The sequence below is a fragment of the Gopherus evgoodei genome, chromosome 2 (genome assembly GCF_007399415.2).
Source record: "Gopherus evgoodei ecotype Sinaloan lineage chromosome 2, rGopEvg1_v1.p, whole genome shotgun sequence".
NCBI classification, from domain to species: Eukaryota; Metazoa; Chordata; order Testudines; family Testudinidae; genus Gopherus; species Gopherus evgoodei.
Genome location: NC_044323.1, coordinates 299,120,683 through 299,146,592, shown reverse-complemented (window position 1 = coordinate 299,146,592; position 25,910 = coordinate 299,120,683). Strand labels below are relative to the sequence as shown.

Genomic DNA, 25,910 nt, shown 5'->3' with positions numbered 1-25,910 from the left:
ATTTTTATTAGAGCATGAAATTTCTATCCATAGCGATTCTATGGAACGTGTGGATTCGCTTAAGATTTTTACTTCATTTGAATCTACATTTTCTTTCACATATAGTGCCACTCCTGCCCCTGCACAACCTGTTCTGTCCTTCCGATATATTTTGTACTCCGGAATGATTGAGTCCCATTGATTGTCCTCAGTCCACCAGGTTTCTGTGATGCCTATTATATCAATATCCTCCTTTATCACAAGGCACTCTAGTTCACCCATCTTATTATTTAGACTTCTATCATTTGTGTACAAGCACTTTCAAAACCTGTCCCTGTTTATTTGTCTGCCCTTATCTGATGTGCCAGATTCTTTTTTATGTGACTGTTTATCATCTGATCCAGCCCTTACATTATCCTCTTCCGTCCTCTGTTCCTGACTATAACCTGGAGATTCCCTATCATCAGACTCTCCCCTAAGAGAAGTCTGTGTCCGATCCACATGCTCCTCTGCAGCAGTCAGCTTTCCCCCATCTCCGAGTTTAAAAATTGCTCTACAACCTTTATAATGTTTAGTGCCAGCAGTCTGGTTCCACTTTGGTTTAGGTGGAGCCCATCTCTCCTGTATAGGCTCCCCCTATCCCAAAAGTTTCCCCAGTTCCTAATGAACATAAACCCCTCCTCTCTACACCATCATCTCATCCACGCATTGAGACTCTGAAGCTCTGCCTGCCTACCTGGCCCTGAGCATGGAACTGGGAGCATTTCTGAGAATGCCACCACAGAGGTGCTGGATTTGAGTCTCTTCCCTAGCAGCCTAAATTTGGCTTCCAGGACATCTCTCCTACCCTTCCCTATGTCATTGGTACCTACATGTACCACGACCACCGGCTCCTCCCCAGCACTACACATAAGTCTGTCTAGAGGCCTCTAGAGATCCGCAACCTTCGCACCAGGCAGGCAAGTCACCATACGGTTCTCCCGGTCATCACAAACCAGCTATCTACGTTTCTAATGATCGAATCATCCATTACTAACACCTGCCTTTTCCTAGCAACTGGAGTTCTCTCCCCCGGAGAGGTAACCTCAGTGTGAGAGGCAACCCCAGCACCATCTGGAAGGAGGGTCCCAACTATGGGAAGGTTTCCGTCTGCTCCCATTGACTGCTCTGATTCCCTGGGCCTTTCTTCCTCCTCAACAGCGCAGAGGCTGTCTGAGCAGAGGTGGAACAATTCTACAGTGTCCCGGAAAGCCTCATCAACATACCTCTCTGCCTTTCTTAGCTCCTCCAGTTCCGCCACCCTGGCCTCCAAAGTCCGTACGTGGTCTCTGAGGGACAGGAGCTCCTTGCACCAACTGCACACATACGCCACCCGCCCACAAGGCAGGTAATCATACATGCTACACTCAGCACAATAAACTGGATAGCCCCCACTCTGCTGCTGGGCTTCTGCCTGCATTGTCTCCTAGTTAATGGGTGGTTTAAGAAAGGGGGTTTGGAATATGGTTTGGATTATAGGTTTTAAGGGGACTACAGGGGAACAGGTAGGACCGACAAGGGACCCCCCCCCTTCCCAAACTTCCTTGCAAAACTCCCTGTTAGCAGCCCCTGGTCACTTGTGCGTGGCTTTATAAAGCCCTGGCCTGAGTTAATGCCCCGCCCACTGATTAAGGCTCAGCCAATTACCAGAGGCTTCGAGCCTTTAAACCTTCCTTTGAAGCTCAGGGCCTCCAACTGCCAGCCACAGCACATGGTCCTTCAAACAAACAGACTGAGAAACACAAGCTCAGCACACTGCAAGTAACCCCCAAACACAAACACACATATATTACAGACAGTCACTTACCCTACAGATGCTGTATTTGCTCCTCCTTCACCTGGAGAACTCCCTTGCAAAACTCCCTGTTAGCAACCCCTGTTCGCAAGCTCTCTGGTCGCTTGTGCGCGGCTCCCTGATGGAGTCAAAGTCTGCTTTTCTGATGTGCAGGGTTAATGCTCTCCTTTCTTCCTGCTGCTCTCCTTTCTTCCTTTTGTCAGGATCCTGAACTCAACCATCTCATGATCACTTCTGCCCAGGTTGCCACCCACTTCTTCTGCCCCTATCAATTCTTTCCTGTTTGTGAGTAACAGGTCAAGAAGAGCATGGCCCCTAATTGGTTCCTCTAGCACCTGCACCAGGAAGTTGTCCACAACAACTTAGGGTTAGGGTTAGGGTTAGAGCAGAGCAACCAAGGGCAGAGCAACCAATCAAAGCTCAATCACCCTCCCTTTTCCTCTTCCCTCCTGTGAACAACAAGTTGGCTCCTCTGCACCTCCTCCTGCAGCCAGAGGCAGGGGGAAGAGCTCCAGGAGCCTTCCTGGAAGGGGAATGGGGACCCTGCTGCAGCCCCCCAGTGCTTTGAGGGGGGATGTTAGAAAGAACTGAGACAGTTGTTGTGTCACCCTGTCTTTTGTATCTTTTGTGCTCCAAACATTTGGAGCTGTGAAGGAGGGGAGTTGGGACATGAGGGTACTGCAATAGGCATTGCTTTCTGAAGGCTGTTACTGATCCAGACTGTACTTTCAGCACATCTGTCAGGGTTCTCTCCCCACTCTGAACTCTAGGGTACAGACGTGGGGACCCAGATGAAAAACCCCGTAAGCTTATTTCTACCATCTTAGGTTAATAACTCCCCAAGGCACAAATTCTCCCTTGTACCTTGGATTAGGGAACACTGCCACCACCAAGTGATTAGACAAAACTCAGGGAAAGGACCACTTGGAATCCCAAATCAGACATTAGGAATGGCAATATACAAAAACCTGTAGGAGAGCACTTCAACCTCCCTGGCCACACTATAGCAGACCTTAAGGTGGCTATCCTGCAGCAAAAAAACTTCAGGACCAGACTTCAAAGAGAAACCGCTGAGCTTCAGTTCATCTACAAATTTGACACCATCAGCTCAGGATTGAACAAAGACTGTGAATGGCTTGCCAATTACAGAACCAGTTTCTCCTCTCTTGGTTTTCACACCTCAACTGCTAGAACAGGGCCTCATCCTCCCTGATTGAATTGACCTCGTTATCTCTAGCTTGCTTGCTAGCACACATATATATACCTGCCCCTGGATATTTCCATTACATGCATCTGAGGAAGTGGGTATTCACCCACGAAAGCTCATGCTCCAAAATGTCTGTTAGTCTATAAGGTGCCACAGGATTCTTTGCTGCTTTTACAGATCCAGACTAACACGGCTACCCTCTGATACTTGACACCATGCAAGGCACTGCATTTAGCCGTATGGAATGGAAATCCATCAACCTCATGAAGAAACTTGCACAAATACAGACAGATATCATCTTCCTTTCCAAATGCAAACGGATGGACATCATACCAAATGGACTAAAGGTAAAAAATCCACTGCTATCTACATACTACACAGACCACAGTGAGAGATTATGTCATACTCTATCAAAAAAACTGAGGAACCACCTGATCAGCATCCTATACAGCAAACAGGAAAACATCAAAAAAGAGCTCTCCAACCTGGAGACTCTCATTAATAACCAAACTTCTATACAAACGGACTTCACTAGAATAAGACAGGAGATCTACATTACTCACTTCACCTCTCTTCAAAGGAAAAAGGACTGTAAGCTGTCTAAACTTCTACCTGCCACATGGGGCCACAACAGTGGTACCCCTAACCCACCCAGCAATATCGTCAATCTATCCAACTACACACTCAGCCCAGAAGAAAAGTCTGTCCTATATCGGGGACTCTCTTTCTGCCCTGCCACCCCCACCAACATGATACAGTTCTGTGGTGATCTGGAAGCCTACTTTCGCCGTCTCCGACTCAAAGAATACTTCCAGGACAACACTGAACAGTGCACTGATACACGGGTGCCCTCCCACCAAGAGCACAAGAAAAAGAACTCCACATGGACTCCTCCTGAGGGTCGAAATGACAGCCTGGATCTATACATTGAATGCTTCCGCTGACATGCACAGGCAGAAATCGTGGAACAACAACATCGCTTGCCTCACAACCTAAGTCGTGCAGAACGCAATGCCATCCACAGCCTCAGAAACCACCCTGACATTACCATCAAAGAGGCTGATAAAGGAGGTGCCGTTGTCATCATGAACAGGTCTGACTATCAAAAGGAGGCAGCCAGACAACTCTCCAATACCAAATTCTACAGGCCACTTCCCTCAGATCCCACTGAGGAATACACTAAGAAACTACAGCATCTACTCAGGACACTCCCTACACTAACACCAGAAGAAATCAACATACCCCTAGAGCCCCGACCAGGGTTATTCTATCTACTACCCAAGATCCACAAACCCGGAAATCCTGGATGCCCCATCATCTCGGGCATTGGCACTCTCACTGAAGGACTGTCTGGATATATGGACTCTCTACTCAGACCCTATGCCACCAGCACTCCCAGCTATCTCCGTGACACCACTGATTTCCTGAGGAAACTACAATGCATTGGTCACCTCCCAGAAAACACCATCCTAGCCACCATGGATGTAGAGGCTCTCTACACAAACATCCCACACACAGATGGAATACAAGCTGTCAGGAACACTATCCCTGATGATGCCACAGCACAACTGGCTGCTGAGCTCTGTGCCTTTATACTTACACACAACTATTTCAAATTTGATGACAATATATATCTCCAGATCAGTGGCACTGCTATGGGCACCCGCATGGCCCCACAATATGCCAATATCTTCATGGCCGACCTGGAACAACGCTTCCTCAGCTCTCGTCCACTCACACTCCTTCTCTATCTACGCTACATTGATGACATCTTCATCATCTGGACCCATGGGAAGGAGACTCTGGAAAAATTCCACCATGATTTCAACAGCTTCCACCCCACCATCAACCTCAGCCTGGACCAATCTACACGGGAGGTCCACTTTCTTGACACCACGGTGCAAATAAGTGATGGTCACATTAACACCACCCTATATCGAAAACCCACCGACCGCTATGCCTACCTTCATGCCTCCAGCTTCCATCCCGGGCACATCACAAGATCCATTGTCTACAGCCAAGCACTGAGGTACAACCGCATCTGCTCTAACCCCTCAGACAGAGACCAACACCTACAAAATCTCCACCAAGCATTCTCAAAACTACAATACCTGCATGAGGAAATAAGGAAACAGATCAACAGAGCCAGACGTGTACCCAGAAGCCTCCTACTGCAAGACAAACCCAAGAGAGAAACCAACAGGACTCCACTGGCCATCACATACAGCCCCCAGCTAAAACCCCTCCAACGCATCATCAAGGATCTACAACCCATCCTGGACAATGATCCCACACTTTCACAGGCCTTGGGTGGCAGGCCAATCCTTGCCCACAGACAACCTGCCAACCTGAAACATATTTTCACCAGTAACTACACACCACACCATAATAACTCTAACTCAGGAACCAATCCATGCAACAAACCTCGATGCCAACTCTGCCCACATATCTACACCAGCGACACCATCACAGGACCTAACCAGATCAGCCACACCATCACTGGTTCATTCACCTGCACATCCACCAATGTAATATATGCCATCATATGCCAGCAATGCCCCTCTGCTATGTACATTGGCCAAACTGGACAGTCTCTACGGAAAAGGATAAATGGACACAAATCAGACATTAGGAATGGCAATATACAAAAACCTGTAGGAGAGCACTTCAACCTCCCTGGCCACACTATAGCAGACCTTAAGGTGGCCATCCTGCAGCAAAAAAACTTCAGGACCAGACTTCAAAGAGAAACTGCTGAGCTTCAGTTCATCTACAAATTTGACACCATCAGCTCAGGATTGAACAAAGACTGTGAATGGCTTGCCAATTACAGAACCAGTTTCTCCTCTCTTGATTTTCACACCTCAACTGCTAGAACAGGGCCTCATCCTCCCTGATTGAATTGACCTCGTTATCTCTAGCTTGCTTGCTAGCACACATATATATATACCTGCCCCTGGATATTTCCATTACATGCATCTGAGGAAGTGGGTATTCACCCACGAAAGCTCATGCTCCAAAACGTCTGTTAGTCTATAAGGTGCCACAGGATTCTTTGCTGCTTTTACAGATCCAGACTAACACGGCTACCCTCTGATACTTGGAATTCCTACTTTCCCCTAATATTCCCCCAAGCCCTACACCCCCTTTCCTGGGCTTGAGAATAAACAAGATGAGCACAAACCAACCTTAGGGTTTTTTTAGACCATTAAAAAAACCCCAATCAGATTTTAAAAAACCACAGGACTTTATTAGAAAGAAAAAAGTTCAAAGAAGCACCTCTGTGAAATTAGAGTGGAAGATAATCTCACAGGGCAGTCAGATTCAAAACACGGAGGATTTCCCTCTGGGCAAAACTTTAAAGTTACAAAAAGAAAACCAGTAATATACCTTCCTCTCAGCACAGAGAAAATCACAAGCCAAAATAAATGTAAGCTAATGCATTCCCTTGTTAGTATTTACTAATCCTAATAGAGTTGGATTGCTTGCTTTCTTGATCTGTCTCCAGCAAAAGCCACACGGAACAGACAAAACAAAGCCTCCCACCCCCTGATTTGATAGTATCTTGTCCCCTTATTGGTCCTTTTGGTCAGGTGCCAGTTAGGTTACCTGATCTTTTTAATCCTTTACAGGTAAAAGGATTTTTTGCCTCTGTCCAGGAGAGATTTTATAGTACTGTATATAGGAAGGTTGTTACCCTTCCCTTTATATTTATGACAATATCCAATGAGTGGGAATGTGCAGATTTCACCTCGAACTCCAGTTACAGGTGAGCAAATGAAGGTTATGGAGCTTTTTGAGAGGAGCGTCTGGATATTCCCATTTGTACAATCAAGGTGTCTTTCCAGAAGGCACCAGAATCTTCTGAATGTCCTTATGCACTGGGTCTGCTCACCCCTCTCCGTCTCCACCAATCCTGAAGATTTCCAAGCATATAAAAGAGAGAGTTGCCCCAACTGCACTTCAGTTCCATCAATTAATTTGGGAATTCCTAACCTAAGACTCTAAAGAAATGAAGAAGGGGAATGAAGAGTGTGAATATGCACAAGATTATCTTGAAGAACTCTTGTTACACATAAGTAACCTTAATTTCTTGAAGTGGGAGCTGCATATTCCTACTTGTGTGAGTTTATTGAGCATGACAACCCCACAGGAAGATGGGCTGAAGAGTTCCAGGTGAACAAGGACAGCATAGCTGACAAGTGAGTATTAATTCTGGATGCCTCTCACTTTCCCAAAACTAAGTCACAATCAGGGATTGTTGTAGCCATGTTGGTTCCAGAATACTAGAGAGACAAGGTGGGTGAGGTAATCTCTTTCACAAGACCAACTTCTGTTGGTGAGGAAGCTCAAAATCTAGTCTCTCTCACTAACAGAAGTTGGGCCAATACAAGATATTACCTCATGCACCTAGTCTCACAATCAGGGAAACATTTTTGCTAAAACACATATAGTAGCAGTCACACAATATAGTGTGAAGATTTGTCATCGCTGAGAATTCTGACAATTACATGGGGTTGAACCCCTGCCACATTATCATAATTGTAATATGTAGTCAGATATGCTTGGACAATCTTTGGAGCATGATGGACTGACTCTCTGGTCTCAACCTCATAATGGGGCACTTGCAGATAAGTTTTGGTCCCATAGAGCTTAATGGCAAAGTTCTCAGAATGTGCAAAGTGTGATTCCTGCCTTCCTGAATGTAAATGAGGCTTGGGAACATACAGACAAGGTAGTGGTGTCATGGACTCAGAGATCGTGCCCACTCATGGCCCCGTGCAGTCCGTGGAGGGTGCCCCTTTCAGTGAGACAGCCCTTCTTGGGGGTCCACTCTCTCTCAGGGTCAGGCCCCTCCACCTCCTGGAGCTGCACCTCTCTGAGCCTTAGCACACCCGTCTCTGCCGTGGGCCCCCTCAGGGAGTCCACGTGCTCTGGACTCCCCGGGCGTCCTCACCCCCGAAGGGGTTGATGCAAACCTGTTATCTAGACCAGAGCGACTCTCAGCCAGCATAAAACAGGAGCGTTTATTGAGAGTTGAACACAGCACAGGAAACTCTCTGGGCCTCAGGCCTGACCTCTCTCAGTCCAGCACATCCCAGTCTTCCTGCATCCAGGGGGGCTCTGCCTGCTCCCCGTCTCCAGCCCAGAGCCCCCCTGCTTCCCAGATGGGCCTCCAATATCCCCGGCCCCAAGCCCCGCCTCTGTCCATTGTCTTCTCTCCAGGTAAACAGGGTCGTAAACAGGAAGGCCTGGGTCTCCTCTCCTCTCAGCCCTCCTCTGGCACCCTCTGGCTGGAACAGGCTGGTCAGGTCACCCGAGGTCCTCTCTCCGCAGCCCATTTTCCTTCCACTGCCCAGAACCGGCTGCGACTCCTGAGCTGCATCTCCAGGTCACCAGGTCACTGATCACTGGAGTCTCCGTCCTCCAGGCCCTTGGCCGGGGCCCCAAGCTCCCTCTCTGGTCCCCTGCAACAACAACCCCCGCCCCGCCAAATCAGCAACACCCAAGGACACTGAGTCCCTTGCCTCCGCATGCAACCCCCTGGAAAACACAGAAAACCCAAGAAAACCCCCACTTCATCACAAGTGGTCTGAAAGAAATGGAAAGCACCAACCTCTTGAGACTATTGTTAGAATGGAAATGCAGATGGGACCACCCATAAGAATGTGACTTACAGGAGATAGTCATTAAACCTCTATCTCAGTAATTTTCTGGGCTATCCAGACTGGCATTTTCCCAGAGAAATGGTATAGAGACAATCTAACCAATGTTTAAACAAAAATCTATGACCTTTGTGAGGATAAAAATTGCAGTTCCTTAGTTCATACTCTAATGAAACACCTACAGAATAAGACAAATGACCCTGTTCTTCTTCGAGTGATTGCTCACATCCATTCCAGTTAGGTGTGCGCGCCGCGCGTGCACGTTCGTCGGAAACTTTTTACCCTAGCAACTCCAGTGGGCCGGCAGGTCGCCCCCTGGAGTGGCGCCGCCATGGCGCCCAATATATATCCCTGCCGGCCCGCCCGCTCCTCAGTTCCTTCTTACCGCCGTGTCGGTCGTTGGAACTGTGGAGCGCGGCATAGCTGTCCTCCACGTCCCTAGCTCTCCTAGTTATCTATCGTTATCTATCGTTATCTCTAGTTCCATTATAGTTGTTAATTAGTTTGTTAAGTTGATAGTTAAGTTAATTAGTTGTAAAGTACTTCTTCGCCGGGGGCTTAGCCCTTCCCGGCACCCGGCACCGGGCTCATGCCTGGTTCGCCGGGCTTCAAGCAGTGTGCGGCCTGCAAGAAGCCCATGCCTACCAGCGATCCCCACGAAGCGTGCCTGAAGTGCCTCGGGGAATCGCACAGATCTGACAAGTGCCGCATCTGTAAGGCCTTTAAGCCGAGGACAAAGAAGGAGAGGGATCAAAGGCTCCGAACTCTCCTAATGGAGGCGGCACTTGACCCGACGGCTTCGCAGGCCGTGGTATCGGCACCGGCACCGGATCGCTCCGGCACCGAGAAGACTCCTCGGCACCGACCCTCTCCGGCACTGGAGCCAGAGCCAAGGCCGTCGAAGTCTAATACTCCGGCCAGGCAGACCCGGCTAGAGCGCCCGGCCTCGACATCGGCCGCGGCGCCGCCGGCACCGTCAGCACCGTTGACTCCGGGCCCGGCGGGTCCATTGAGTCCGGTGCCGCCGAGCTCCCCCATGAGATCTGGGGTTGAGATAGTGGTCCCATCCACACCGGAGACCTTCGCCTCGGCTCGGGACCTTATTGCCCTGACTGAGCCTACTCGGCTGCCACCCCCGGTACCTCCGGTGCGGGTCGTGTCCAGAGGCAAGCCCATGATGTCGGCACCGCCCAGAGACAGTCGTTCCCGATCCAGGTCCCGACGTCTTGGGCGCTCCAGATCCCGACGCCGCTCGCAGTCCCGGCACCGCTCCCCTCAGCGGTACCGGTCGCACTCGCGGCACCGGTCGGCATCGAGACGGTCGCGGTCAGGCTCCAGTCGACACCGGCACCGCGACTCCAGGAGCAGGTCCCGACGCTACTCGCCGCACCGGTCGACCTCCCGGCACCGAGCTGGTAGCAGGTCCCGGTCCCGGTCTCGCTCGACCTCCCGGCACCGAGCTGGTGGCAGGTCCCGGTCGACCTCCCGGCACCGAGCTGGTAGCAGGTCCCGGTACCGAAGCGGCGCCCGGCACCGAAGCGGCGCCCGGCACCGATCAGGATCACGGCACCGTGACAGATCCCGGTCCCGGTCCCGATCCCGGCACCGATATGACTCCCGGCACCGGTCCCCGGCACCGAGACGATCCTCCGTGCCGGCCCGCGCAGACCCGTACCATCCAGGGTCGGCCCCACCGTGGCCCTCGAGACAGCCGTCCGTATCCTCCCAGACGGACAGCGGCTATGCGCTGGGCACCGACCGGCAGGCGGCGCTGTTTGGTGATCCGCCGCTGCAGGACCAAGGCCCACAACAGTGGGGATTCTGGACACCCTGGGCGTACCATCAGGCCCAGGGCCCCCAGCAGCTCCCTGCTAGGCCGGCGACTGCGGAGCGTAGGGCCCCTGAAGCCTCCTTGTCTCGCCCCCCTCCCTCCCCGGAAGGGGACGAAGGGTCCAAACAGCAGGACTCCGCTGTGGCTCCGGAGGCAGAGGCGAGGGCTGAGGAAGACCCTCAGTTGGACACTATCGTGCCTGGGGTCTCATCATCCTCCTCCCCGGATGAGGCGGTGGCGGGTACCTCCTCCAACAGTCCCCCCCCGCTGGATCTCAGGGCGCACCAGGACCTCCTCAGGCGATTGGCTCAAAACCTGAGTCTGCAGGCAGAGGAGGTCTCGGAGATAGAGGACCCAATTGTCACCATCCTCTCTTCTGATGCTCCCACCAGGGTCGCCCTGCCCTTCATACGGACCATCCAGGCCAATGCCAATACTATCTGGCAGTCCCCGGCCTCCATCCCTCCGACAGCGAAAGGAGTCGAGAGAAAGTACATGGCCCCTTCTAGGGGCTATGAATATCTACATGTTCACCCGACTCCCGGTTCACTGGTAGTGCAATCGGTGAACGATAGGGAGCGTCACGGCCAGGAGGCTCCGGCCCCCAAGTCCAGAGAGGCCAGGCGGATGGACCTCCTTGGCCGTAAGGTGTATTCGGCTGGGGCGCTGCAGCTCAGGGTCTCCAACCAGCAGGCCCTGCTGAGCAGATATGCCTTTGATTCCTGGGTGGCAGTGGACAAATTTAAGGAGCTGCTGCCACAGGATGCTCGCCAAGAGTTTACGGCCATCTTGGACGAAGGCAAGAAGGTCGCACGCACGGCCTTGCAAGCCTCCTTGGACGCTGCGGACTCGGCTGCCCGTACCCTTGCGTCAGGAGTTACGATGCGTCGCATCTCCTGGCTGCAGGTTTCCGGCCTTCCGCCGGAACTCCAGCATACTATACAGGACCTTCCTTTCGAAGGCCAGGGCCTGTTTTCTGACAAAACAGACCCCAGACTCAAGAGTCTGAAAGATAACCGAGTCGTTATGCGGTCCCTCGGGATGCACACTCCCGTGACGCAGCGTAGACCCTTCCGGCCACAACAACAACAACAACAACAACGCAGGCCGTTTTCCCAGTTCCGCCAGCGGCAGGACCTTTACAGGCGCCGCGGCAGGAACGGGAGGCGCAGGCAGTCGGGGAACCAAGGGGGGCAGAACCAAGGCTCCTCAAAACCCCCGCCTGGTCCTAAGCCTTCATTTTGAAGGTGCGCTCGAGGGCGCAGTAACAGTTTCCCCTATGGATCCTTCCCCCCCGTTTTCCAACCGCCTTTCGTTTTTCCTCCCGGTGTGGTCCCAAATAACATCGGACCGCTGGGTCTTAAGCGTGGTGCAGACGGGATACCGCCTGCAGTTTGTTTCGTTTCCTCCTTCCCGCCCTCCTTCCTCGTCCCTCTTCAGGGACCCCTCTCACGAGCAATTCCTTCGGCAGGAGGTGCAGACGCTCCTCAGCAAAGGAGCTATAGAGGCGGTTCCGAAAAACGAGAAAGGCAAGGGGTTTTATTCCCGCTACTTTCTGATCCCCAAGGCCAAGGGGGGCCTCAGGCCTATCCTCGACCTGCGAGAGCTCAACAAATACCTCGTGAAGTTGAAGTTCCGCATGGTATCCCTGGGGACCATTATTCCATCCCTGGATCCGGGAGACTGGTACGCCGCCCTCGACATGCAGGACGCGTATTTCCACATTGCCATTTGGCCGCGCCACAGACGCTTCCTCCGCTTCGTTGTGGGGGCTCGTCATTATCAATTTGCAGTCCTCCCGTTCGGCCTGTCCACGGCCCCGAGGGTGTTTACAAAATGCATGGCAGTTGTCGTGGCGCATCTTCGGCGCAACCGTGTCCACGTGTTCCCTTATCTGGACGATTGGTTGATTCGGGGCACGTCGGAACAGCAGGTGAACAGCCATGTCCGCGTGATCACCGGCATGTTTGCGAGTCTGGGCCTCTTGATAAACACAGACAAGTCCACCCTGAGGCCCACTCAGAAGGTGGAATTTATCGGGGCCGTCCTGGACGCCACTGTGGGCAGGGCCTCGCTGCCTCTGCAGCGGTTCCAGACCATGGCGGCGATCGTTCAACGCTTGCGGTCAGCCCCGTTGACGTCAGTGAGGACATGTCTAACCCTGTTAGGCCACATGGCGGCGTGCACCTTTGTGACCGACTACGCTCGGCTCCGCATGAGGCCTCTCCAGCTGTGGCTTATCAGTCATTACAGGCCAAGGCAACCGTTAGACATGTTAATTACAATCCCCCAGAAGGTCTTAGATTCCCTCGGCTGGTGGTTGGACCAGTCCGTATTGTGTGCGGGTCTTCCCTTTCACCCGTCTCAGCCCTCGGTATCCCTGACAACGGATGCCTCAGATCTAGGCTGGGGGGCCCACCTAGGGACCCTGCGGACGCAGGGCCTGTGGTCCCAGGAGGAGGTGGGGCTACACATCAACATGAGGGAGTTGAGAGCGGTCCGCCTTGCTTGCCAAACGTTTTGTCATCAGCTTCAGGGTCGTTGTGTAGCCGTGTTCACGGACAACACGACGACCATGTATTATATCAACAAGCAGGGCGGCACCAGGTCCTCCTCCCTGTGCCTCGAGGCGATACGACTCTGGGACTTTTGCGTAGCCCACTCCATTCACCTCAGGGCTTCCTTCCTTCCCGGAGTACGGAACACGCTGGCGGATCGATTGAGCAGATCCTTCCTGTCACACGAGTGGTCCCTTCGCCCGGACGTCGCTCTCTCCATTTTCCGGAGGTGGGGTTATCCCCGGGTGGACCTCTTTGCGTCCAAGGGGAACAGGAAGTGCCAAGCGTTCTTCTCCTTTCAGGGCAGGGAGCCGGGGTCGATAGCGGATGCCTTCCTCATCCAGTGGTCGACCCACCTGTACTATGCGTTTCCTCCGTTCCCTCTGGTTCACAAGGTCCTCCTGAAGGTGCGCAGAGACAGGGCTCGTGTGATCATGGTGGCCCCGGCATGGCCCAGACAGCACTGGTACACCATGCTGCTGGACTTGGCCGTAGCCGACCCAGTTCCCCTGCCCCTTCATCCGGACCTGATTACCCAGGACCACGGGTCTCTCTGTCACCCAGACCTGCAGTCGCTGCACCTAGCGGCGTGGCTCCTGCGTGGCTAACTGGTTCCGAGCTGCGCTGCTCCACGCCTGTGAGAGAGGTGCTCTTGAGCAGCAGGAAACCGTCCACAAGAGCCACATATTCGGCGAAATGGAAACGCTTCTCCTGTTGGTGCGTAGAGAGAAATCTCCGCCCTATGGAAGTTTCGGTAACCGAAATCTTAGACTATGTTTGGTCCCTCAAAGAGCAAGGTCTGGCCTTATCGTCGTTGCGAGTCCATCTAGCAGCTATCTCCACCTTTCACCCGGGTGCGGACGGTCGCTCCGTTTTTTCTCACCCGACGGTGTCGAGATTCCTTAAAGGGCTGGAACGGTTATTCCCTAACGTCCGTCCCCCTGCTCCAACCTGGGATCTTAACCTGGTGTTGTCCCGGCTCATGGGGCCCCCCTTTGAGCCGTTAGCTACTTGCTCCCTGCTTTACCTCTCTTGGAAGGCTGCCTTTCTAGTAGCTATCACCTCAGCTAGACGGGTGTCGGAACTCCGAGCCCTTGTGGTAGACCCCCCATATACGGTCTTCCACAAAGACAAGGTGCAGCTTAGACCACACCCTGCCTTTCTACCCAAGGTGGTCTCAGCCTTCCACGTCAACCAAGAGATTTTCCTCCCGGTTTTTTTCCCAAAACCTCACTCCTCAGGCAGGGAGCAGCAGCTCCACTCGCTGGATGTCCGTAGAGCTCTCGCGTTCTACATAGAGAGGACCAAACCCTTCCGCAAATCCCCTCAGCTTTTCGTGGCGGTAGCGGACCGTATGAAAGGGCTTCCTATCTCCTCCCAGAGGTTATCCTCGTGGGTTACGTCCTGTATCAGGACCTGTTATGACTTGGCCCATGTCCCTACGGGCCGTGTGACTGCGCATTCTACCAGGGCGCAGGCTTCGTCGCTGGCTTTCCTTGCCCGTGTGCCCATCCAGGAAATCTGTCGGGCAGCGACCTGGTCATCGGTCCACACCTTTGCTTCCCACTACGCCCTGGTACAGCAGTCGAGAGAGGATGCGGCCTTCGAAACTGCAGTGCTCCATGCCGCGACTTCTCACTCCGACCCCACCGCCTAGGTATGGCTTGGGAGTCACCTAACTGGAATGGATGTGAGCAATCACTCGAAGAAGAAAAGACGGTTACTCACCTTTGTAACTGTTGTTCTTCGAGATGTGTTGCTCACATCCATTCCACACCCGCCCTCCTTCCCCACTGTCGGAGTAGCCGGCAAGAAGGAACTGAGGAGCGGGCGGGCCGGCAGGGATATATATTGGGCGCCATGGCGGCGCCACTCCAGGGGGCGACCTGCCGGCCCACTGGAGTTGCTAGGGTAAAAAGTTTCCGACGAACGTGCACGCGCGGCGCGCACACCTAACTGGAATGGATGTGAGCAACACATCTCGAAGAACAACAGTTACAAAGGTGAGTAACCGTCTTTTCTTCACAGCACATCTCCAGTATTGCAGCAAATAATTCAGTCTTCTTTTCTGCAGCTATTATAGCAAATTAACTACCCCAAGCAGCTCTGGGTAGTTGAAGCAACCCTATCATAAATAAAGTTATTGTAGGATTAGAAAAGACTTTTGACCTTTGTGTGTGAGTCAGAGGAAGAGATGGCACCCAAATGCTTTGGAGACATCAAAGAATTTTTCACTATCGCACATGTAATAGTTTAATAGTTAAGGAGGACCTTCTGAGTCCACCCACTTAATAGTTGCTCAGATAGGGAATCTCTTTCAATTCATTCTTGTGGTGTTGGTGACCTGTGACATACAGATCAGACTACGGTAGAACTTCAATTACAAACACCCGAGTTATGAACTTATTGGTCAACCACACTCCTTATTTGGAACCGAAAGCAGGCAATCAGGCAGCAGCAGAGATTTAAAAAAAAAAAAAAGGTAAATACAGTACAGTATTATGTTAAACATAAACTACTAAAAAAATAAAGGGAAAGTTTTTAAAAAAAAGTTTTGACAAGGTAAGGAAAATTTCTGTCCTTCATGCATTTTAAATTAAGATGGTTAAAAGCAGCATTTTTTGGCATAATAAAGTTTTAAAGCTGTATTAAGTCAATGTGTAGTTATAAACTTCTGAAAGAACAACCAAAACATTTTGTTCATAGTTACAGACATTTCAGAGTATTGCACAACCTCCATTCCCGAGGTGTTTGTAACTCTGAGGTTCTACTGTAGATAATTTGGTGGTCCCTTCTGGGCTTAAACTCTATTACTCTGATTCTTAATTGGAGGAACAGTGCAGTGCAGGCACCCCCTCCACTAGTTGTAATACTGGAGAAATTCTATAAGACTGAAGGAGTGCCTGTATTGTGTCAATATTCTAAAAGGGAAACAAATTAGGTCTTGTCAGAAAAACCTAATATCATTTAGAATCATAGAATATCAGGGTTGGAAGGGACCTCAGGAGCTCATCTAGTCCAATCCCCTGCTCAAAGCAGGACCAATCCCCAACTAAATCATCACAGTCAGGGCTTTGTCAAGCCTGACCTTAAACACCTTTAAGGAAGGAGATTCCACCACCTCCCTGGGTAACCCATTCCAGTGCTTCATCACCCTCCTAGTGAAAAAGTTTTTCCTAATATCCAATCTAAACCTCCCCCACTGCAACTTGAGACCTTTGCTCCTTGTTCTGTCATCTGTTACCACTGAGAACAATCTAGATCCATCCTCTTTGGAACCCCCTTCGGGTAGTTGAAAGCAGCTATCAAATCCCCCCTCATTCTTATCTTCGGCAGACTAAACAATCCCAATTCCCTCAGCCTCTCCTCATAGGTCATGTACTCCAGACTCCTAATCATTTTTGTTTCCCTCCGCTGGACTCTTTCCAATTTTTCCACATCCTTCTTGTAGTGTGGGACCCAAAATGGGACACACTACAAGATGAGGCCTCGCCAATGTTGAATAGAGGGGAATGATCACATCCCTCGATCTGCTGGCAAAGCCCCTACTTATACAGCCCAAAATGCCATTAGCCTTCTTGGCAACAAGGGCACACTGTTGACTCATATCCAGCTTCTCGTCCACTGTAATCCCTAGGTCCTTTTTTGCAGAACTGCTGCCTAGCCATTTGGTCCCTAGTCTGTAGCAGTGCATGGGATTCTTCTGTCCTAAGTGCAGGACTCTGCACTTGTCCTTGTTGAACCGCATCAGATTTCTTTTGGCCCAATCCTCTAATTTGTCTAGGTCCCTCTGTATCCTATCCCTACCCTCCAGCATATCTACCACTCCTCCCAGTTTAGTGTCATCTGCAAACTTGCTGAGAGTGTAGTCCATGCCATCCTCCAGATCATTAATGAAGATATTGAACAAAACCAGACCCCAGGACTGACCCTACTTTGTTGTTTAGCCACAGTGGCACTCTTTTGGTTCTCTTACTATGTTTTTTAATTTGGGGTATTGTAGCAAGGTCTGCATTCACCAGTGCGGCACCTCCTGCAGGGGCGGCTCTAGCCATTTCGCCGCCCCAAGCACGGTGGCACACCGTGGGGGGCACTCTGCCAGTCGCCAGTCCCGCGGGACCAGCGAACCCTCCGCAGGCACGCCTGAGGGAAGTCCACCGCAACCGCCTGCTGCCCTCCTGGCGACCGGCAGAGCGCCCCCCGCGGCATGCCGCCCCAAGCACGCGTTTGGCGTGCTGGGGCCTGGAGCCACCCCTGCCTCCTGCTGGTCCTCTTGGGAATTAGCTCAACTCCAGCTCAGGAGCACCCTCTGCTGGCTGGTATCTTGCCTGCCTCAGGTTCCACATCCCTCCCAGACCCCAGTGCCCTTTACCTCAGTGTTCTGCCCTCTGCAGTACCCCTGCTCTAGGTCTCCCTGTCATAAACAAATAGTTAAGGGTTAATAGAACAGGAGTACTTCATGTCTCTTTTGCCTGTAAAGGGTTAACAAGATCAGTGAGCCTGGCTGTCACCTGACCAGAAGACCAATCAGGGGACAGGATACTTTCAGATCTTGAGGGAGGGAAGTTTTTGTGTGTGCGGTTAGTGTTTGGTTGTTGTTCACTCTGGGGGCTCAGAGGGATCAGACGTGCAACCAGGTTTCTCTCCAATTTCTCTGATACAGGCTCTTATAAGTTCAGAATAGTAAGTACTAGGTAAATAAGGCAAGTTAGGCTTATGTTTGTTTTCTTTATTTGCAAATGTGTATTTGGCTGGAAGGAGTTCAAATATGTATTTTGCTGAAAGGATTTTAATTTGTACTTGTATACTTAGGCTGGGAGGGTATTCCCAGTGTCTATAGCTGAAAGACCCTGTAACATATTCCATCTTAAATTTACAAAGATAATTTTTACTGTTTTTCCCTCTTTAATTAAAAGCTTTTCTTGTTTAAGAACCTGATTGTTTTTTTATTCTGGTGAGACCCCAGGGGACTGGGTCTGAAGCCACCAGGGAATTGGTGGTTAGAAAGGAGGGAAGGGGGAGAGAAAGGTTATTTTCTCTCTGTGTTAGGATTACTTTCTCTCTCAGAGAGAGTCTGGGAGGGGGAGAGAGAAGGAGGGGGGAAGGTGGATTTTCCTCTCTGTTTCAAGATTCAAAGAGTTTGAATCACAGTGATCTTCTAGGATAACCCAGGGAGGGGAGGCCTGGGAGAGGCAATGGTGAGGGAAAGGGTTTACTTTCCTTGTGTTAAGATCCAGAGGGTCTGGGTCTTGGGGGTCCCCAGGCAAGGTTTTGGGGGGGACCAGAGTGTACCAGGCACTGGAATTCCTGGTTGGTCGCAGTGCTACAAGTACTAAGCTGGTAATTGAGCTTAGAGGAATTAATGCTGGTACCCCATCCTTTGGACGCTAAGGTTCAGAGTGGGGAATTATACCATGACACTCCCCTCCCAGGGTAACCCCCAAGCCATGTTGGTTGATAAACATTAAGTACATAGATGTAATATACTTAGGCCCTATACAATATCAATAAAGCACACATGAATTAAGAACTGGCTAACTGACAAATCTCAAGAAGTAGTTGTCAATGAGGAATCATCATTGAATGGGAGTGTTTTTAGCAGGTTCCGCAGGGATTAGCACTAGGCCTGATGCTATTCAGTATTTTTGACAATGATCTGGAAATAATTGTAAAATCACTACTGATTTCAGTAGAATGCGAGTTAATATTTTGCCTGCTGTACAGAGGAGAGTAGTGACTCTGTAGTTTCCACAGTCGGCTTTGCTGCCTTTGTTTCTGAACAGCGATACAATAATATCATCTTTGAAGTCTTGTGGCATTTCTTCCTCCTCCCACATGCTACTCAGGATGTCATGAAACATCTCGATAGCCTTTGGGCCTGCTCCTTTATACAGTTCTGCTGGAATACCATCCTTTCCAGATGCTTTGCTAGAGTTCAGTTGTTTGATGGCTTTTATAACTTCCTCAACTGATGGAGGGAGATTGAGATCCTCTTTGATAGGTTTCTTAAGTAAATGGTCAAGGACACACCGATCGATTGTGGATGGTCTATTGAATAGACTACTGTAGTATTCAGCCCATCTCTGTATGATTCCCTCCTTGTCTTTCATGAAGGTTGTGCCATCTGTCGACTTTAAGGGGGCTGTACCAGATTTAGATGGTCCGTAGACTGCTTTGAGAGAGTCAAAGAACATCTTTGCGTTGTTTGTCTCTATGTAATGCTGGACTTCTGCAGCTTTCCTCTCTCACCACTCATCCTGCATTCTCTTTAGTTCAGACTAGGCCTTGCTCTGTAGGTACTTAAACCTATCTTTCTTTGAGATGGAAGTGAGTTCATTCTGCCATTCAACAAATGCTTTCTGCTTGTCACTTAGGAGTTTGGAGATGTACTTGTTGTTCTCATTGAACCAATCCTGGCATACCCTTTTCTTTGGCCCCAGCACGGATTTAACTTGCATTCTACAGAACAGACTCATTGCAAACATATTTGAGGAGAATCTGCCAGAAGCGCAGTGTGGTTTCAGACCAGGTCGTAGTACTATGAACATGATCTTTGTTGTAAGGCAGGTCCAGGAAAAATGTCTAGAGCAGAACATGGATCTGTACTTGCTCCAGTGCTGTTCAACTTGTTCTTTGCTTGTGTTCTCAGCCATGCAACAAGGGACTTGAATAAGGGGATATACATCTGCTACTGACTCAGTGGCTCCCTCTTTGATCTTCAAAGACTCAATGCTAAGACCAAGATGCTGGAGAGGCTTCTTGATGAGGTGCTTTTTGCAGATGACTGCGCCTTGATGGCTCATAGACATCAGGTCATCGTTGATAGATTTTCTGAAGCATCCCAGCTCTTTAGCCTCACTATCAGTCTCGGGAAGACAGCAGTCTTGTTCCAGCCAGCACTTCATTCCAATACCCCAGTGCCAGCCATCTTCATCCATGGCACACAGTTGAAAAATGTGGATCAGTTCAAGTATTTGGGCAGTACCATCTCAAGTGACGGTTCGCTTGATAAGAAAATCTCCTCCAGAATTAATAAAGCCAGCCAGGCCCTTGGTCAACTTCAAACAAAAGTTCTTAACCAACACAACATCCATCTCTCCACCAAATTGAAGATCTACAGTGCAGTGGTTCTAACTTCTCTCCTGTATGAATCTGAGACATGGACTCTTCATAGACATCACATTAAACAGCTTGAGCAATTTCACATGCGCTCCCTCTGTTCAATAATGAGCATTTGCTGGCAGGAATATTAAAGTCCTTGAGAGAGCAAAACACAACCAGCATTGAGGAAATTTTATTGAGAACATAACATAGGTGGACCGGGCTTCTCATCAGAATGGAAAACTGCTGTCTCCAAAAACAGATCTTGTTTGGGGAACTGAGTCAGGGCAAAAGAAAGAAGCGTTGTCTGTATAAGCACTTCAAGGATAATCTGAAGAATCATGAAATTATCTCCAGACTGCATGTGAAAGGCACCACAGAGCTGCATAATCAAACATCATAAATACAGACTTCCCATGCCCTCAGTGCGGTTGACTCTATGCATCAGGATTCAGAGTCATATGCATAGCCATATATGAGAACTATGACAATATCGTTATCATCACCAGGGATGGACTACCAATAATACTGATTAGATTTGTGGATGATACAAAGATTAGTAGAGTGGTAAATAATGACGTAGTCATATGGAGTGAAGTGGATTGCTTGGTAAACTGGGCCCATTCAAACAAAATGTTATAACAAAGACAAATGGAAGGTCATATCTCTAGAAACAAAGCAGCCCCTATTACAGAATGGGGGATTGTATCCCGGATATTAGTGACTCTGAAAAAGATTTAAGGGTCATAGTGGACAAGCAACTGAACATGGGCTCCCAGTGTGATGCTGTGGCAAAAGAGTCTAATGCAATCCTTAGGTGTATAGGGAAGTAGTGAGTAAAAGTAGGGTGGTGATTTTATTTCTGTATACAGTATTGGTGAGATCGATACTGGAATGAAATTCTATGGCCTGTTTTATACAAGAGTTCAGATTAAATGAGCCAATAGTCCCATTTGGCCTTAAAATCTATGAAAAACTGTTCCTAATGCAAAAAGAATGAGGAATACTTGGGACACCTTAGAAACTAACACATTTATTTGGGCATAAGCTTTCATGGGCTAAAACCCACTTCATTGGATGCATACAGTGGAAAGTACAGTAGGAAAATATATATATTCACAGAGAACATGAAAAAATGGGTATTGCCATACCAGCTATAATGAGATTCATCAATTAAGGTGGGCTATTATCATGCATCCGATGAAATGGGTTTTAGCCCACGAAAACTTATGCCCAAATAAATTTGTTAGTCTTTAGGGTGCCACAAGGCGTCCTCATTCTTTCTGCTGATACAGACTAACACGGCTACCACACTGAAACTTGTCCTAATGTATTTCCTTACTTTAGGCAATTGGTGATGCAGAGACGTTGGTGGAGACTCTACGTCTGGCTGCTGAGAAAGCAGAGGAGAAACTGTCCCTGGCCAGGCTCAGGTTGCGAGAACAGACTCAGAAAGGTAGGTTTAGGCCTTGGTCATGAACTGCTTGATAGTTAGATTGGGGGAAGAGAGAGGATCTTGATCAGGACCCAGGTGTATCTATAGTTCTTTGAGTCTTTGTTCATATGGATCCTATTCATGGTGTGCACATGCTCTGTGAATATGAGATTGAAATCTTTTGACCAGGTAGGAAAGTTCCTCTACAATGAGCCTCTAATCAGAACAAAAAGAACCCCAAGATCCTGCCAGCTGGGTACAAGACACTTCATAAATTAACTATATTAATTACTAAGACTAACACTGTTAGAAAAAATGATGGTAAACTTAGAGACAGTGGACAGATAGTGTTAAGTTCTATCTTACTCCTATGGGTGGTGGGGCAGTATGCTGGGAGAGAAGCTGAGCCTTGATTAGGGGGCGGGGCTTCTCTGCTTAGGGGTCCTATAAAGGTAGCCATCCAGGCAGGCAGTGGCATAGACAGCTGCAGCGGCACAGGAGCCAGTAAACAGAGCTGTAAATGGGGAATTTGGAGGGGAGACTTAGAGACCGAGGCAAAGGAACTGACAGGCTAGTGAAGGGAGTGGGCGTTGTTCTGGTGCCTGTTGGGGGGTTGTTTTGGTTTGTGTTTCCTGGATTAACAGGTTTCAGGTGGGAAGGCTATCACCGATACAGAGGCAGCAGTGAAAGACACAATGAGGATTACTGGATGTGGAAGCTGCGGCATGTACATGATCCTGGAGGGGGTACCTGAAAAGAGTTTTGTCTTCATGAAATGCCGCCTGACAATTCTGAGGGGAGACTGCTCGGTGAGGAAAGTGGACGGTGGAAGCATGTGACTAAGAGAACCAGGCAGAGGAAGAGATGGACCAGTGAAGGAGAAACAGAGCTCAGGAACAAGTTTTCAGAGTTGGAAAATGTAGAAGGGGCACAGCAGGTGGTCAATGAAGGTGAGAGGGCAAGGAAGAAGAGAAGAGCAGCTAGTCCTACAGGAAGAGGGGAAGAGTCAATGGAGACAACACCAAATATGGGCCCCAGGAGGATACGGGTTGGTTGCGGAGGATTGCAAGGGTGAATAAGAATTGAGAGAACTTACAGCCAGTGGGAGCAGGGGATAGACCGGAGAATCACACTGTCACCAGGAAAAGGCAGGTCTACGTGACTGGGGACTCCTTACTGAGAAGAATAGACAGGCTTGTAACTAGAGCTGATCCGGAGAACAGAAGGGTGTGCTGTCTGCCGGGTGCTAAGATACAGGATGTGGACCTGAGGCTGAAAAGGATCCTAATGGGAGCAGGAAAGAATTCGCTGATTGTCCTTCATGTGGGAACAAATGATACGGCTAGATTCTCGCTAGAAAGTATCAAGGGAGACTATGCCAGACTAGGGATGATGCTTAAGGAAATCGAGGCTCAGGTGATCTTCAGTGGGATTCTGCCTGTTCCTAGAGAAGGGTAACAAAGGTGTGACAAGATTACAGCGATCAACAGATGGCTCAGGCAGCGGTGCTATAAGGAGGTCTTTGGGATGTACGGCCACTGGGAAGCATTCATGGACAGAGGACTGTTCTCTCGGTATGGACTTCGCCTGAGTAAGGAGGGAAATAGACTTCTAGGATGCAGGCTAGCACAACTGATTAAGAGAGCTTTAAACTAGGAATTTGGGGGAGATGGTTGGGAGATGTCCAGGTAATCTCCACGCCAGAATTTAACATTGAGAGGGAAGAAAACAAAATAAGAGAGGATACAGCCTTAGGCAGAAGAATGGACATAAAGAGGAAGGGTAGTGTAGATACCAGTCTAATAGGTGATACTGGTGGTAGAATGTCTGTGCCAAACCGGGTAAAGAATGTCAGTGAAGCCAAACAGCAAAAATTAAGATGTGTGTACACTAATGCAAGGAGCACAGACAACAAAATGGAGGAACTAGAGCTACTGGTGCAGGAAGTAAAACCGGATATTATATGGATCACAGAAACATGGTGGAATAGTAGTCATGACTGGAGTACAGGTATTGAAGGCTATGTGCTGTTTAGAAAAAACAGAAATAAAGGCAAACGTGGTGGAGTAGCATTGTATATCAAGGATGAGGTTAACTGTAAAGAAATAGGAAGTGATGGAATGGATAAGACAGAGTCTGTCTGGGCAAAAATCACATTGGGAAAGAAGGCTACTAGAGCCTCCCTTGAGATAGTGCTTGGGGTGTGCTACAGACCGCTGGGATCTGATTTGGATATGGATAGAGACCTCTTTAATGTTTTTAAGGAAGTAAACACTAATGGGAATTGTGTGATCATGGGAGACTTTAACTTCCCAGATATAGACTGGAGGACAAGTGCTAGTAATAATAATAGGGCTCAGATTATTCTGGATGTGATAGCTGATGGATTTCTTCACCAAGTAGCTGAAGAACCAACAAGAGGGGATGCCATTTTAGATTTGATTTTGGTGAGTAGTGAGGACCTCATAGAAGAAATGGTTGCAGGGGACAACCTTGGTTCGAGTGATCATGAGCTAATTCAGTTAAAACTAGATGGAAGGATAAACAAAAATAGATCTGGGACTAGGGTTTTTTATTTCAAAAGAGCTAACCTTAAAGAATTACGGAAATTAGTTAGGGAAGTGGATTGGACTGAAGAACTTGTGGATCTAAAGGCGGAAGAGGCTTGGAATTACTTCAAGTCAAAGTTGCAGAAACTATCAGAAGCCTGCATCCCAAGAAAGGGGGAAAAAATCATAGGGAAGAGTTTTAGAGCAAGCTTGATGAGCAAGCATCTCAGAGAAGTGATTAAGAAAAAGCAGAAAGCCTACAAGGAGTGGAAGATGGGAAGGATTAGCAAGGAAAGCTACCTTATTGAGGTCAGAACATGTAGGGATGAAGTGAGAAAGGCCAAAAGCCATGTAGAGTTGGACCTTGCAAAGGGAATTAAAACCAATAGTAAAAGGTTCTATAGCCATATAAATAAGAAGAAAACAAAGAAAGAAGAAGTGGGACCGCTAAACACTGAGGATGGAATGGAGGTTAAGGATAATCTAGGCATGGCCCAATATCTAAACAAATACTTTGCCTCAGTCTTTTATGAGGCTAATGAGGAGCTTAGGGATAATGGTAGGATGACAAATGGGAATGAGGATATGGAGGTGGATATTACTACATCCGAGGTAGAAGCCAAACTCGAACAGCTTAATGGGACAAAATCAGAGGGCCCAAATAATCTTCATCCAAGCATATTAAAGGAACTGGCACATGAAATTGCAAGCCCATTAGCAAGAATTTTTCATGAATCAGTGAACTCAGGGGTTGTACCGCACGACTGGAGAATTGCTAACATAGTTCCTATTTTTAAGAAAGGGGAAAAAAGTGATCTGAGTAACTATAGGCATGTTAGTTTGACATCTGTAGTATGTAAGGTTTAGAAAAAAATTTGTAGGAGAAAGTATTTAAGGACATTGAGGTCAATGGTAATTGGGACAAAATAGAACATGGTTTTACAAAAGGTCGATCATGCCAAATGAACCTGATCTCCTTCTTTGAGAAGGTAACAGATTTTTTAGACAAAGGAAACGCAGTGGATCTAATTTACTTCGATTTCAGTAAGGCATTTGATACAGTTCCACATGGGGAATTATTAGTTAAATTGGAAAAGATGGAGATGAATATGAAAACTGAAAGGTGGATAAGGAACTGATTAAAGGGGAGACTACAACGGGTCATACTGAAGGGTGAACTGTCAGGCTGGAGGGAGGTTACTAGTGGAGTTCCTCAGGGATCAGTTTTGGGACCAATCTTATTTAATCTTTTTATTACTGACCTTGGCACAAAAAATGGGAATGTGCTAATAAAGTTTGCAGATGTCACAAAGCTGGGAGAGGTATTGCAAACACAGAGAAGGACCGGGATATCATACAGGAAGATCTGGATGACCTTGTAAACTGGAGTAATAGTAATAAGATGAAATTTAATAGTGAAAAATGCAAGGTCATGCATTTAGGGATTAATAACAAGAATTTTAGTTATAAATTGGGCATTCATCAGCTGCAAGTAACAGAGGAGGAGAAGGACCTCGGAGTATTGGTTGATCACAGGATGACTATGAGCAGCCAATGTGATATGGCTGTGAAAAAAGCTAATGTGGTCTTGGGATGCTTCAGGCGAGGTATTTCCAGCAAAGATAAGGTGTTAGTACCATTATACAAGGCACTGGTGAGACCTCATCTGGAATACTGTGTGCAGTTCTGGTCTCCCATGTTTAAGAAGGATGAGTTCAAACTGGAACAGGTTCAGAGACGGGCTACTAGG

General features: G+C 48.8%; 1 protein-coding gene across 1 annotated transcript in view; it reads left to right on the top strand.

Moving 5' to 3' along the window:
• The window catches only part of IQANK1 (IQ motif and ankyrin repeat containing 1), a 178,937-nt gene that overhangs the window by 106,247 nt on the left and 46,780 nt on the right, over positions 1 to 25,910 (top strand). Inside the window, exon 11 of the mRNA XM_030554161.1 lies at positions 21,524 to 21,632. Coding sequence (XP_030410021.1) covers positions 21,524 to 21,632 — 109 coding nt within the window. The remainder of the gene's footprint in view (positions 1 to 21,523; positions 21,633 to 25,910) is intronic.